The sequence below is a fragment of the Siphateles boraxobius genome, unplaced genomic scaffold (assembly GCF_051911475.1).
Source record: "Siphateles boraxobius isolate OS27281-9 unplaced genomic scaffold, OSU_SipBor_1 77, whole genome shotgun sequence".
NCBI lineage: Eukaryota > Metazoa > Chordata > Actinopteri > Cypriniformes > Leuciscidae > Siphateles > Siphateles boraxobius.
Window position 1 is genome coordinate 14927115 of NW_027509205.1, and position 15741 is coordinate 14942855.

Consider the following 15741-nt stretch of genomic DNA (forward strand, 5'->3'; position numbering starts at 1 on the left):
CCCATGGTATCACCATCACCAAAGCAACCATCAACAACCTCGCAGTCCCGGATGTGTAGTTGAACAAAACGTTTTATATATATATATAGTTCTCCTTACTCATAATTACTGTAATTTCATTTGTCAACATTGGCTACTCACAATGTGCTCCAATTATGCATTAAGTGTATGTTTGTTCATAACTGAGAATTTAGTATTTACTCGTGAAAAATGAAATTTACAGGCCATGCATGCTCATTAAATACTCATTATTTATTTTGGATAATTTACCCATAAATGCTGCATTAGAGCCAATAGTGTTTCTCAACTGGTGGGCAGGGAACAACTAGGGGGCCGAAGGATGATTTAAAATATTCAAATTATTAATTAAATTATTTAAATTAATAAATAAATTAAAAAAACAGTAACATAAAATACAATATATTTCTTTATTTTATTTCCCTTCATTACTGTTTCCCAGTTTCTTATATATATATATATATATATATATATATATATATATATATACCAAAAATACTTTTATTTGAAAATTGTGTTGGACAATGGTGCAATAGACAATGTCACCCATTTCTCTTGTTGTTTGTGCAGCACTGAAGATGGTGGTTTTAATCAGTTTGATCTTTTCTCAGTGGTTTTCATCTGAAACTTCCTGCTGGAAGTGATCATTGTAGAATAGAAGAAATGCTATACCCAGAATTTATCAGTGCTGACATTATTCACAAATTTTCCCTCGCGACCTGCACTCTATTGTCCTTCGAGCATATGCATACAAAAGGAACAGAATGACATGCCTTATTTAGTCAATTAAAAACGATTAATTAAACAAAAAGTGATCATATAGAAATTGAGGAAAAGTGTGTATTATTAATTCATTAGCTGACAGACAATATGACATATAACACAGTAGCACTTTATTTTACAGTCCTATTCCCCATGTACGTACTACTTATAATTATGATAACTTGGTAATAACTATAACCCTGAACTTAGCTCTAAACCCAAACTTATGTTGTTACTGTACCTTATATTACCCAATAATTTCTTATAAAATAAAGTGCAACCTAACCGTATAAACAAAACAGAAAACAAATAAACAGAGTCGGATCCATTCAGATTCTCAAAATCTCAAGTAGTGTTAACCATGAGCACAACATATTTGGGAAGATGCTGATGCACATGTAAACAGAATGAAAGTCCAGTGGGAAGTGAACTAAATCAAGGGGTCACAGATGTACTTTGGCCTCATTTCCCCCAGTCACCGTTGATAATTGAAATATTATGGCTTTTACTTCTAATTCGAGGAAATGGAAGACAACAAGTGTCCTCAAGCTTCTAGACACACCTTCTACTAGGTTAAGTCAACCTTTATGAAATAAACACCAGGCCACATTTCATGTCACCAATGAGAGTGCAGCAGGAAGCCGGTAACTCGCGTGGCTTCAGCGATTCCAATGAGATCAAAACTCAGTGGTTTCCTCTGTCTGCTTCACAGGCAACACAGACACACAGAGAGATCGAGATTAAGAGAAAGAAAAAGTCATACAGAGATAGATACATCGCAAGACAATTAGTATTTGGCGCTCGCCTTAAAGACAAGAAAGACAAGATTGTCCAGACTGGCATTACATAAAAACTGTTTGGAGAACTGCCAACATCAGATATACCAGACATACAGGTGAGTGTGTTTGTGAAATATATCACTGAAAGATGCAACCATATTTGCTTTGTGTTTGAGAAAATGTGTGATTATGTGTAACCTTGCACTCTTATATAATGGTTCTTTATTGGCATTGATGGTTTCATGAAGAAGCTTTAACATCCCTTTTCATTGCACAAAAGGTTCTTTATAGTGGAAAAGGGTTCTTTAGATTATTAAAATGTTCTTCACACTAAGATAGAAATTGTTCTGTTAAGAACTGTTTACTGAAATGTTATTAGAAAACCAGAAAATGGTTTTTAAAAGCATTGCTTTGAAAGCCCCCTTTTAGGAGTGTAAGGAGATATCACTGCCTTATTGGTCCTGAAAAATGACTTTTGTTCGATAATAATTAGATCATTGTATCATATTTTTTGATTAGTGTAATATGTAAGGTTTCGTTAGTTAACTACATTACTTAACATGAACTAATAATGAACTTTACTTTATTAATCTTTAATGTTAATTTCAACATTTACTAATCATTTTTTTGACATTAGCTAATGCACCGTAAAGTAACAATGAACAGCTGTATTTTATTAACGTTAACAAAGATGAATAAATACTGTAACAGATGTATTGCTCATAGTTAGTTTGGTAACACTTTATTTTAAGGGGAAAGTTACACGTTACTTACTATAGTAATAACAATAAATTAGGCATGATTACAGGTAACTAACCCTAAACAAAACCCTAACCGTGACTCTATAGTAAGTACATGTAGTTAATTAATATTACTCCGTACTTATTTGAGTACAATGTAACTACATCGCCTTAAAATAAAGAGTAACCGTTAGTTCATGTTAGTTAATGCGTTAACAAATTAAAGCTTATTGTAAAGTGTTACCAGTGTGTTTGACTAATTTCAAACACATTTAGAATAAAAATAATTTAAAGGTGTAGGCATGACACACGGGTACCTGACTACAAAAACAGTGCTGATAGAAAAAATAGGCCGATTTGCCTACATTTATCCTGAAACATGAAAGTTCAAATGTAGCTGTTTTACATGTGGCTAAAATTGTGTCTCAAATTGGTTCAAATTTATTTCATTTAATAATCTTCAGTCTATCAGATACCTGTTGGAAATTCTGTGGGCCAGTGATTCATTGTGATGCTGGGAAAGTTAAGCGGCTGTAGGTGACAGGTGGGCGAGAGAGAGAGAGAGAGAGAGAGAGAGAGAGAGAGAGAGAGAGAGAGAGAGAGAGAGAGAACTTGCAGAAGCCCCAAAAATAGCACACAGGAAGCAACACGATGTGGCCGGGTGAGACGGTGTGCATTTTAAACATCTCTGTCTTTTCTCCATCTCCCTCCCAATGCTTTCATCGCTTCATATATCACTGGAGTTCCAATATAAACAATATTTCCTTCCTCCATGGGCGCTGAGCTGGTATGGGAAGGAAAGGCTGATTTGGAATGACAGGATTTATGAGAATGTAAAATCACACACAGTGTTCTGGAACTACAGATGGATGGGCAAGAAACCGAAACAATCCTCATGCACATGATGTGTGAAGCTCGAGATTCCAGTGTGTGTGTTGTGTGTTTCGTTTTTAAAATTGTGTCTACAGGGAGAAGATGATTGATTACAAAAGGCTGGGATTTGTTGCAGGAAGTCCTACACCCTTTCCCATAGGAACTGTGTGCTTTCTTACTCTCTGTGATGGGAAAGGTTTTATTATGTAGGCTAGTACTGGTCTGCCAGTTAAAACTAGCTGTATGTGTACATTCTGGGTGGGGTGTTTTATGGAAATATAGAATACTAAGATTCGTAATACATTATGTTAAACATCCTCACAAAATTGGCTCCTACTGTATTTATCAAGTGTGTAAAATGTACTAGCTATAAACGCACGCTAGAGGGCACACTAACTTCTTGTTCAAGCAAGCATCACTATTGCTCATTAATTGGGTTATTGATTTGAACGAACCCATAACCCCCCTAATTTTTTAACTTTGGCCCATAACATAACCTTTTATGCTACCAACAGTTCATTCACACATAATATATTAAAATATAATTTTAAAACAATATGTATTTAAATATATTTGTAATAATAATAAATATAAATTAAAATGATTAAAGTAATAATTGAATACATGTTTAAAGTTTATAATAAAATAAATATACATTAAAATTTATATTTAAGATAAAATACATTGGAAATACATTTAATTTTAATTTCCTAATTAAATAAATAAATGTATTTAGTCAAATAAAATTATAAATAAAAATAGATAGCCTATATTTAACCTCTATTCACTCTTAAAAATAAAGGTTCTTTATTGGCATATGGTTCCATAAAGAACCTTTAACTTCCATGTAACCTTTTGATTTTACAAAAGGTTCTTTGTAGAGGAAAAAAGGTTATTAAAATATTACTGTTCTCTGAAATGTTAGGGAATCAAAAACGGTTCTTCTATATGACGTTGCTGTGAAAATAATGCTTATTTTATGGCATCGCCTTTCTGAACCTTTATATTTAAGTGTGTTTTACCAGGAAAATAAAAACTATTGATATTTAAAATGTCCTGGCCAAGACACTACAAAAAATAAGACACAATACATGAAAACAGCAAAAATGTAAATTGAATATATTACATCATGGTCAGCTAAAACAGCGGTTCAACACACACACACACACACACACACACACCTACACACACACACACACACACACACACACACACACACACACACACACACACACACACACACACACACACACACACACACACACACACACACACACACACCTACACACACACACACACACACACACACACACACACACACACACACACACACACACACACACACACACACACACACACACACACACACACACACACACACACACAAAAGATTTTAGATGTAAAATAAATGATTTCCACTGCCATTATATTTTAGAGGTAAATGGCTAAATGTTTCTTCTATTTCAGCTGTCCTTTCTAAGTAAACGTCGGGTGTCAATAGCCTATTGTCTTCAAGTACGAGTTGATCTAGATCTAAACTATCTTTTGTTCTCAACGCAGCAACTACATATTTAGAGAAGCAATGCACAAACACATTTTGACCCTCTAAAACAGTGGCAGACAAAGTGTCTCTTTCTATCTGATCTGAGTTAAAACTCTTTATCTCTCTTTAACTCTCTAACAGATAGCAACTACAATGTTTAAGTGCCTTGTGAGGGTCACATGCAGGAGAACTGGATTTCTGAGTCCTGTCATAGGCAACCACTGACACACACACACAAACATGCAGAAATACACTTTGAAATATGCAGAGAAATAGTCAGGCACAGCTAAAAGGAGCGATTGTTGATCGTCTTACTTTCATTTACTGCGGCCTTAGGGTTTATATCATTAGTTCCTGTGAAGTGAGAAGTACATGGAGGATATACTGTACATGCCAGAATGTTTTCGTTCCTTAAACAGATCTTGTCTGCTAAGAAGAAAAACAGATTCGGTAAGACAAATCTGATACTGTTCTTTTGAAGTGGATGCCTGTTTTGCGTGTGTTAGAACTCATGATCAGTGTTGTGAGAGTGTGTGAACATCAGTTCAGTTCACATAGCGATGAGTTTTTCACTTGAGTGCACAACTGCATGTACGAGTACTTGTGTATAACACTTTCCACAAACAGGGTACAAAATATGGCTTGGAACTCAAAATACGACTCAAACGTCATTAAATAGTCAGTAAAAGGAGGTACTTAAACCTCCTGATTGAATCCTGATCACCAACCTGACGAGGTCAAACTAATATTACTGTATATAAGCGGCTGCATGGTTTCATGCTTATTTCATTTATATGAGGTTTGAAATTTTTACAATCATTTTGCCAAAATTCAGGACATTTAAAAATAAACGAATATTTAATATTTTACTAAATGTATCAAATCTGGATGGATGGATGGATAGTTTGGGGTTTATCTATATGTCCTGTAAATTAAAGAAATGTATATAGGCTATGTTTAATAGCATAGGTAGCATGATTGAATGGTTGAGCTTGACAAATGACTTATTGATTGACAAATGACTTAGTATTGGTTAATATAAGGTAACTAGATGGGTTACTTTTCACTTTTCATGGCAGGTTAATGTAATATGATTTGAGCCTCTAACTCTTTTTAGTCATAGAACATCAAAATGTACCATTCATGGAATGTGCCATAATACTTACATCTCATGCAACTTTGTCAAGCTCATGTTGAAACACTGACTGCTTTGGAGAAAGATGTTGTTTTGTGTGTCTGTTTCTGCAGTGCTGCCAGGCAGAGATAATGTACTCCGGGCAACAGTTGAGAAATATGTTGAGGCCATCGTGGAAGAAGGCAGGTGAACAGAGCCAGAACAGGGACACGCTTCCAAAAACTGTGCTAATTCAAGAAATCTTTGCAACCACTCAGTTACAACATATTACACAGACTCATTCATTACTCACAGCCAGGAGTTTAGCATAACACATTATCACATAATTAAAGCGGTTTGTGTTAAACCAACGTTCCTAACTAATTTCGCGCAAAAAATGTGAGACCTAATACACAGTTTGGATTGCAAGACAGGTTTTCTGTTAATGTGTGTGTTTCTCCAAAGCTTCACATATCATTGTAATGCCCAATTAACATGCATATGAAAAACATCAGCAACATACTGGTATTCCACTGTTTTGGATTGAGGAGTGGAACAGAAGTAGCCGAAGAACTCCCAAAAACAGTCTAGCGACTCTGTGTTGTTATATTTCACTTCTGCAGGAAGGGAAGATACTCCTGAAACAATAGCCGGGGTCTAAACAAATATTAATGTTCCCTGACCACATGCAGCCACATGGATATTCTCAGATTGGGACAGGTTTTAAGATCGCCCCCAACGTGACCTGTGGGTATAGGGAGGACGTAAAGTATTGCTCAAGTTGGGATGATGCCTATTGAAGTGAATGACACTCATTGCTCAAAAAAGTAATAAATTTTGTATTAATACAAATCTTTAGTATTGGACAACATGGTTTAGTGCTGTTTCAATCCTTATGTGAGCTGGTCATATGAAGCATTGCTCCAAATAGTAGTTATTTTTGTAATGCATTTTACATAAGGAATGTTATCATTTGGGATGCATGTGTCAGGGAGGGTGTTGCTGCACATTAAGCCAGTTACTGTATGTTTCTTTTCAGTTAGGATGCAGATGCTAGACAGTGAGGCAGTGCACTAGATTTTGGAACAGAGCTAGAGTTTCTATCTTTGGGAACACTTACAATAAACAGAAAGCAAACTTTCCATCAGAGCTCACAATATCCATCCACTGGGTTCATGAGATCTCACAAATCATAAGCATGAGATGGGAAATAACATGATGTCACAGTAAAAGGAGAGCAGATTGAATCAAACAGCACTGACTTCCTTTCTTTCTTTACTCCAGAGGCTCCAGGATCAGTCATGTGTTCAGCAGACACACTCTTCCGGTCGTCTCTGCGCTCGTCCCTGGAACAGGTACAGAATAAAGATTACTAACTTAATATATATGTCTTATGTGGGGTCAGAGTATCTTTGTAAAACATAAACTCAACTATTAATTGCTTGTTTACTTTGCATTGGGATAATTCATGCTTATCTCGTGCACCAACTCGAAATCAAACACAGCAACCGCATTTTGCTACATTGTAAACATTCAAAACGCATTTTGAAAAGGGGGAAGCGTGTTCAAATTTCAAAAGGATTTTAAGCAAAGTTGGGAAAATGTGTCCTATTCAAAGTTGAAAAGGATTTCAATCCAAGCTAGTGCTACAATTGACTTTTAAAGGGATAGTTCACCCAAAAATTACTCACCTTCATGTTGTTCCAACCACGTAAGACCTTCGTTCATCTTCGGAACACGAATTGAGATATTTTTGATGAAATCTGAGAGCTGGATCACTCCTCCATAGGCTGCTAAGGGATTGACACTTGTTCCCCGAAAAGTTATTAAAGACATCGTTAAAATAGTCCAACTGACTACAGTGGCTCAATCTTAAGTTTATCAAGCGACGAGAATACTTTTTGTGCGCAAAAACAATCAAAAATAACGACTTTATTTCAACTATTCATTTCCTTCTCTGTGGGCCTCGAGTCAGTTCACTAGTATAATAGTGTAAGCTTCTGTTGTTGTACGTCACAATGCATCACACTCACGATCAGCATCGGCCAATAGTGAGCCTACGTGTAACGTTGCTCTAGGCAATCACACTACGTTAACTGACTCGAGGCCCACAGAGAAGGAAATGAATAGTTGAAATAAAGTCGTTATTTTTGTTTGTTTTTGCGCACAAAAAATATTCTCGTCGCTTGATAAACTTAAGATTGAGCCACTGTAGTCACTTGGACTATTTTAACGATATCTTTAACAACTTTTCGGGGAACAAGTGTCAATCCCTCAGCAGCCTATGGAGGAGTTATCAGCTCTCAGATTTAATCAAAAATATCTTAATTTGTGTTCGAAGATGAACGATGGTCTTACTGGTTTTGAACACCATGAGAGTGAGTAATTACTGACAGAATTTTCATTTTTGGGTGAACTATCCCTTTAATTTACTGTTTCACTCCAACCTTGGCACCTGCATCAGTAAGTAAGGTGGGTTATGGACACGCCCCCTGATCCTCAACCCCTCAAGGTTTATCATGCAGCTGGAACACACAGATAAGAGAGCTGAAGGAGAGACGGGGTGTGTTATTGAGTCAAACGCATTATTTTTCCTGCTCTAGCGTTTCTTTTACTGCTTGATGCAGAGGTCTGTAATGCTATGTTCTACATATCTGGATGCAGACGGAATAATCTTTCAGTCTATGAGACTACGTAAATGGGAAGCTGTGTTTTGTTCCACTTCATAACCTTCTCTTAAAATGTTTATTGCTATTATGTCCAAACATTTTATTATGCTTAAGAGATTATTCATTCATGCACATTCAAATGTTTCGATATGTCACAAAATATGTCGTGTATATTTGAATGTACAGTCTGTACAATATGAAAAATATGAAAGCTGTCACTGCCTTTGTACCTTATTTACCCCTTAAGGGTACATATGAGTACCTTTTAAAAGGGTTCTACCCCAGTGACAGCTTTTGTACCCTTTTTTCTGAGTTTATAATTCACATTAATGTACATAATTTACTGATATGTTAAGCATTATGTGCAAGAGTTTCCGTATTTTAAATATCATATTTTAACTAATTTAGTCACTGTAACGACTATGGTACAACCATGTTCAATAAATTGTTATAGCAAATTTAGATACTATTGTTACATTTTTTATTAATATTTTAATTAGTTTTTATTTTTTATATTTTCTAATTTTAGAATTGTAGTAGCTACTGTGTTGTGTTTTTGTAATTTCTATTAGTTTGTGTTTTTATCCCTATATATAGCATTTTTAATTATTTTAGTACATTAACTACATGCAAACAAGAAATGTTGCCTTGGAAAGTAGCTGAAATAATAATAACAATAATAAATGATTATTTCTCACAAAGAATAAACACCAAGCGTAAACAAAAGGCTATATATACGATAGTAAATTTCGTTGGTCAATTTTGATGTAAACAAACACCTGCGGAAATCAAAGCGGACGCTGGTTAGTTTGGTGAAGTATGAGGCGCGCGCCCTGACAGGGGCGGGAGCGGGAGTGCGCAGGCTCGTCTGACAGCGAACAGCAGGTTTTTAATGGCATTCGCAGCCTGGACTCACACGCACGTAGGAATGCAGCGTGCAAGTCGGCTTGTCTTTAAGCAGGGACTGTCAAATCCTTATTGGAGATGTAGTTTTCACAATGTGTTGCTGCAACAGATGATCTCTAAGTAAAATAATTTGTGAGACATCGGACTTGACTGAAACATGCATCTCTTTCGGAGTTGTAATTACCGAATCTTTCCCGATCGCTGTTCCAATGAAAAAACACCTCAGATCCGGGGAATCAGCTGGGTAAGTGGGCATATAATAAATAGCCTAATAATAAACATGTAGAATTGTTATTCAAGAGAGAGAGAGAGAGAGAGGGGTTATGAAAACTTCTAGGCTATTATTTGGTTATTCAACGAAATATGTGCTTGTTTGAAAAGGTTTGAAAACATTTGAAACATTCTTTCAATTTATTTTTTTAAATGTTAATAAATTATAGTGTGTGAGTATGTCGCTTTAAAAACCTTTCAATTTTTATTTAAAATGCCAAAAGTTATCGCCATGGAGAAAGAATATGGAAAACATTTTTGTTTACTTATTTAAAAAAAGTTTATAATACATTAGAAAATATGAGGTGTCTGCTTTTCATCGTTTACACATATTCACAAAAGGCACCCTTTTCTTGAAATAACTCAAACAATATTTTCTATTTTTGAATGTTATGGTGCAATTTTCTCAGAGCACCGTATTAACTGTGTACTATAAAGTGCATTAGTTAGTGTGTCAGGATGTGTGAAGTGTTAATGGCATTGAAACTCAATGCCAAATGATGTAAATCCAGAGACACTTAGAGTCCCCCAGACATCGAACATGACCCCAAACAGCCAGAGCTTTGAATTTTTGTTGTATATGTTTTTGTGTTTACATGTTGTTAAAGGGTTAATCAAGGATGAGTTATTTATAGCGCATTGTTCATTGTCCATCTTAAGGTTTTTTCCCTTACGGTTTGGAAAAGAATGTGCACAGGAAGACCCACATCGCTATAGACCTTAGTGAACAATAGTGAACTTTAGTGAACTAGAGTAAATCTCATATAATGAGCTTGTTTTCCCTAAATGGAGCTAAAATCAAAAAGAAGCTGATCTCTTTTTAGATTACTTTCATTTCTGGTTTTGATCATTTGGCTTGCATGTCAATATCAAAAAGAAAATACTCAAAACATGTGTTTAGGAAACATAGGGCACTGTGTAAACCAAATCACATTAAACACTATTAACTTGAACATACACTTTCACACTTATTCAAATACACGCTAAATCAGGAAACTGTTTCTGCACTGATGATTGTAAGTTGTCGTGGAGCAGTGGTCTTTTATGTCGAGACCCAAATGTCCCTGCCCTAAACATTCCAGCAATAAGGGTCGTGACTCAGGATGAAATACCTCACATTGCACAAGGACCCCCTGAGAAAGAGATAAAGAGGCTCATTTAAAGAGAATGTGTTATGTCGATGTGCCACGGTCTGCACTCCATCAGGGTTGGAGTGGGGTTTTTTTTCCTACCTGAAATTGTTTTTAGTATATTTTGTCCCAGAATACAATTAAAAACCACCGAACCTCAGCCTGAAACATCTGTCTAAGACCATCCTGCATTCATCATCATATTATAATATATTTGTGTCGACCACATAAGTTGGATTCTTAGAAGAGTTTCTAAGATAAATGGCAAGTCGTATTTAATTATGATTTGTTTTTACTGCCATGAAGCTTTAGATGCAGTAATTTTATCTAAATCTTCTAAATAATGTAAAGCAAATTAAATGGGCAATGATTAAATTTGACTGCAGTGATAATATCCATCTATCTATCTATCTATTTATGAAATGAAGGCACCTGTCAATAGCATTTGACGATCAGGTGATCTCAGACACTTCCCAGCACCGTCATTAGTCTTAGAGTCAATATCTTTGTGTAATTTCCCTCTCGTTCCTCTCTCATGTGATCCAGTCGGCTGCAGTTTCACTCTACACAGTTTACTCAGTCAACAGAGCCACAGGGTGGTGAGATCTCCACGCTGACTAACCTTATACAAAGGTAAATCAAGCATGAGGATGCAGTGAACCTGACCATCGGAGGATCATCCAACCATTTTTACTGTCTATTGCTGCAGTTGAAAGGGAAACCAAGCAGGGAAAATGCTGAGGGGAAAAAAACAAAACAAATTTCCCCATAAGATCTTTTTGAGAAATGATACATCGTCCTTAAATGTTGGCACTGTTGACTCCAAGCGGATGCGTTGTCTGTAGGCGTCTGCTGTATTAACTCCCTGCGTGGTGTGGTGTAGTGTAGTGCTTATAAGAATAGTAAAAAATCATTTACTCACCCGCGTGTCGTTCCAAACCCGCATGGCTGACTTTCTGCTGTGGAACACCAAAGGTGATGTTTATCTCAAACCAGTCTCGTTTAGTGGAATCCTATTGGTTTTGAATGACAATAGCGTGACTAAATCATGATAGAACTATCCTTAACAGAGCAAGAAAGTATTAAGTATTATCATAATAACCATGAGTCATTGTAATTGTAAGCAGAAGACGAAAAAAAAAGATTAGTTTTCACAAAACCAATAAAGATACATTATCAGGGCAAGCCCATACATAGCAGGATATGCTTCTTAATGCTTCACAGAATTAGTCAGCTGATGCTGAGTAACACCTGCCATGGGAACAGAGGCTGACAATGCCTCATAAAAACGGAGTTATGGACTCTCTGCCATGTGAGGAGAAGGGAATCAGGTGGAATTTGTGCAGTTCAAGACTGTGGAGATTGTGTCTTTGTCTGAAGTCTAGAATGCTAGCAGCCTCTCAACTGGTAGTTCAAGTCGGTTCACCTGGACATCATGGTAACGCGCCCCCTGTAGCTATTTTCTAGTCACAAATACAGCTCGCGTCTGTTTGAATAAGACTGAAATCTCCAAGCTTGCATTTCAGTAAATTTTCAAATCAGAGATAAAATACGACAACAATGGTAACATAAATTCTCCCTCAAACCAGGCTAAAATGGATCCGTTTTATTAGTGATTCTTTGTATGTATATGATTTGGTTCTTTCCAAATGTGTCAAGGTTTTAGGCAGAGTTAAATTGGATACAGAGATTTTTTCCATACAATACTAAACATATGCAATAGTGAGGTTTTGACAGTTAAACTGAGAATAAAACACTCTGGTTGGTAGCTGATAGCAAAATAAAATAGTTTGGCCGGAATATTTAATAAACTTGCATGGAAAGAGCATGAGGTTTTTATGGCAATGTGAATGACATGCCAATTCTGTGGCACGCAGAATCCATGTGGTCCTTATTATCCACCTGTACAATGAAATATGATATGATGCATTATCCAAAGATAACCCTATAGGTCAGATCATTTCAGAATCAATAGCTAAAATGCATTTGGACATCTAAGTCACTAGTGGTTAACAGCTTACCAATAAATATTTAAACGCAGTTCATCCATAATTCTCTCTTCAGTATTGATGCTCTGATTTCATCATGTAAAGGAGAGAGATGCTTTTCTTGCCTCTTGATTGCAGACAGAGATCAGAGCTGATGGCGATTGTTGTTAGTTAATAGCTGGACAGAGAACCAAAAACTTGAGTGCCTCTTGTGCAGGAATCCCATCAGATATGCATGATTACAACCTGTTCATTCTCAAGTATCTGGTCCACTTCAGCTGGTTGAAATCACTCGAATGCATCCGTCCTCTTTTTAAAGTGTCATTTCAGTGATTTGTATTTTTAATGACATAATGGGCATTAAAGGAACAGTTCTTGCAGAAATGAAAATCGTCATTATTAGTCTTGTATAGCAGCATTGTCATTGTCGTTTGTCTGACTGTCCAAAAGTAATTAATTATTACAGAGATTACAAAGTTCTGATGAATACACACTGATATTTTATGTGTGTGTGTGTATATATATATATATATATATATATATATATAAATTGAGACATTTAGTTATTAATATATATATATATATATATATAATAGGCTATTATTTTTATATTACTTGCAAACATTGTATTATAAAATATTTTTATTTAATTGTTAAATGCTTAATATCTCCACAAAATGCAAATTAGCCGTATTTAATTAGTCTTCTGTAGTGTAAAATAATGCCCTTATCTACCCCATTGTTTAATGTTTTGCATTTTGCACAGCACTCAGTCAAGCAAGTTGTATTGTAAAGACAAAGGCTAAACTTCTGTCCTTCCTCCACCTCAAGAACTTATAGAGCCAAACATTCCTCTTGAATTCTTGTGTGAACCTTAATTACATTATTGCTGTTAATTAGTCTTGCTGAGAGGGAGACAGGTGGCAAAGATCATGTGCAGGGCTAGTGTCAAATACCATACATGACGGCATTAGTATGGCATGTCTTCTGACATTCTTTAGCTTTCTGTGCCTTTGTTGTGTCGAGTCTTAATATTTTTGACGATGTACACGATGGACAAAATGGAATTTTGCCAGTGACAGATTGTTTTAATAACGTCTATAATATTTTGAAACTAGATTTTGAAATGTTGTGACTGGTGCTTGTCTTCGCAAAATAGGCCGTCACAATGCTGTAGTCTGCAGTGTCAATTCTTATCGTTAACACTTATTCTCTCTCTGTTTTTCTCCTCACAGACACCTTTGCCAGAAGCTGTGAATACACAAGACACCATCAAACAGGTATGACGGTCTTTGAACAGTGGCCTGGGTTTAGTATATGTTAACAAGCCTTAAAGGGAGAGCTCACCCAAAAATAGAATTTTTGTCATCACTTAGGGGCCGTCTACACGAAACTGTTTTAGTAAAAACTGAAAACTTTTTATGGCCATTCATTTACATAACAACGCCATTTTGGTGGCCAAATGCAAACTTTTGAAAAGGCCTTTCAAAGTGCAAGTTTTTGAAAATGATATTGTTATTGTCTCAGTGTAAACTGCAAAAACGTGAATTTGTGAAAACGGTGACTTCGCATGCGCATTACGTTTTCAGTCTATAGGGGCGTAGTGTTTCTTTTCCAATTGACCTTTGATAACTACTGGCCTGACCGCATAATACAGCGTTTTTAATAGTTTTCGCAGATCTGTGAGAGCGGAGAACATTTCGACAACGTTGTCGCCTGTACGGAAATGCAAATGTTTTCCATTTTTAGTAAACGTAAAATGTATTTTCATGTAAACGTACCCTTAGTCACCCTCATGTCGTTCCAAACAATTTGACTTTCTTCTGTGGAACACAAAAGGATAATTTTAAAACATTTTTCATGCATTTACAATAAATGGAGACTTATACTTCAAAGAGTAGACAAAAGCAACACAAAAGTATCATAAAAGCAGCCCATATAACTCATTCACTATAATCCAATTCTTCTGTAGCCAAATGCACATTGAAGTTGCATTAGTCATATGGATAATTTTTAAAATACTTTTAGACTTACACAGAGCTAAATGGAATTTTTAGGTGATCTATCTCTTTAAAAAGCTCTACTATGCTCCAGTGTGTTAATAGGGATGTGTGGCATTGCAGACTGTATCTCTTTAACAGAAAGCATGCTTTTATCTTCACACCTCTGACCTCTGTGTGTTTATAATATCATGCTCACAGGGATTGTAGAGGCTGGCGCTCTGTACAATTTTGTTAAGGATATAAAAGGGCTGATGAAACGCTAAATATGGTTTAAAACACAACATGCTTGTGGAGCAATTTTTCCTTCCCTACTCACCCATATGTCACATCATTCCTCCAGAATGTGTGAGGCCACAATAAATACGTAAAATAGTTTAATTTTAAACACATTTTGTTGCTGTTTTTGACAAACCACTATAATTACTTCTATGATAGTGATCAAAACCCAGGTCTGTCATTTCATTTCAAGTGTCATTTCAAGTGGACTGCCTGTTCAAGCCTTAATTTACAATATTCTGTGCAATTATAATGCATATGTAATGTGTTTTCAATGATTGCATACAGATTTTACTGATCCTTCAAAGCTATTTCATTACCCCAGACGGTTCTAGTAATGCAGTGTCACTTCTCTCTGCTCATATGATACATGTCCCTTCAGTATCATCATGTGAGGCCCTGAGGGAGAAAGCCACTGTAAATATGTTGTTTTACTGGCTCTGCCTATCTCGAATACAGTACATCTTCAAAATCTTGATAAACTAGGTCATTATCTCTGTATCAACTTCATGCGAGTATCAACTTTGTCCTGTTTTTCATAGGAGATATATAAAACCAAATGAAACGATTGAGAGCTCATATGATTTTTATCGTTTGAAGAATTTGATGAGAAATGTTTGAGTACTAATTAAATCCTTTGACTTTTGTTGGCAGACTTTGATATCTTAAC

General features: G+C 35.8%; 1 protein-coding gene across 3 annotated transcripts in view; it reads left to right on the plus strand.

Annotated features, from left to right (window-relative positions):
• Positions 1–1423: 1423 nt before the first annotated feature.
• rapgef3 (Rap guanine nucleotide exchange factor (GEF) 3) overlaps positions 1424–15741 on the plus strand; it is a 38501-nt gene continuing 24183 nt past the window's right edge. Inside the window, exons 1-3 of one of the 3 annotated variants that reach the window (XM_077218384.1) lie at positions 1424–1675; positions 7114–7184; positions 14028–14072. In XM_077218384.1, coding sequence (XP_077074499.1) covers positions 7131–7184; positions 14028–14072 — 99 coding nt within the window. In that variant the 5' untranslated portion in view covers positions 1424–1675; positions 7114–7130. Of the gene's footprint in view, positions 1676–7113; positions 7185–9371; positions 9649–14027; positions 14073–15741 lie in introns of those variants that run through there. The other 2 variants (XM_077218383.1, XR_013198318.1) reach the window with 2 other exon arrangements.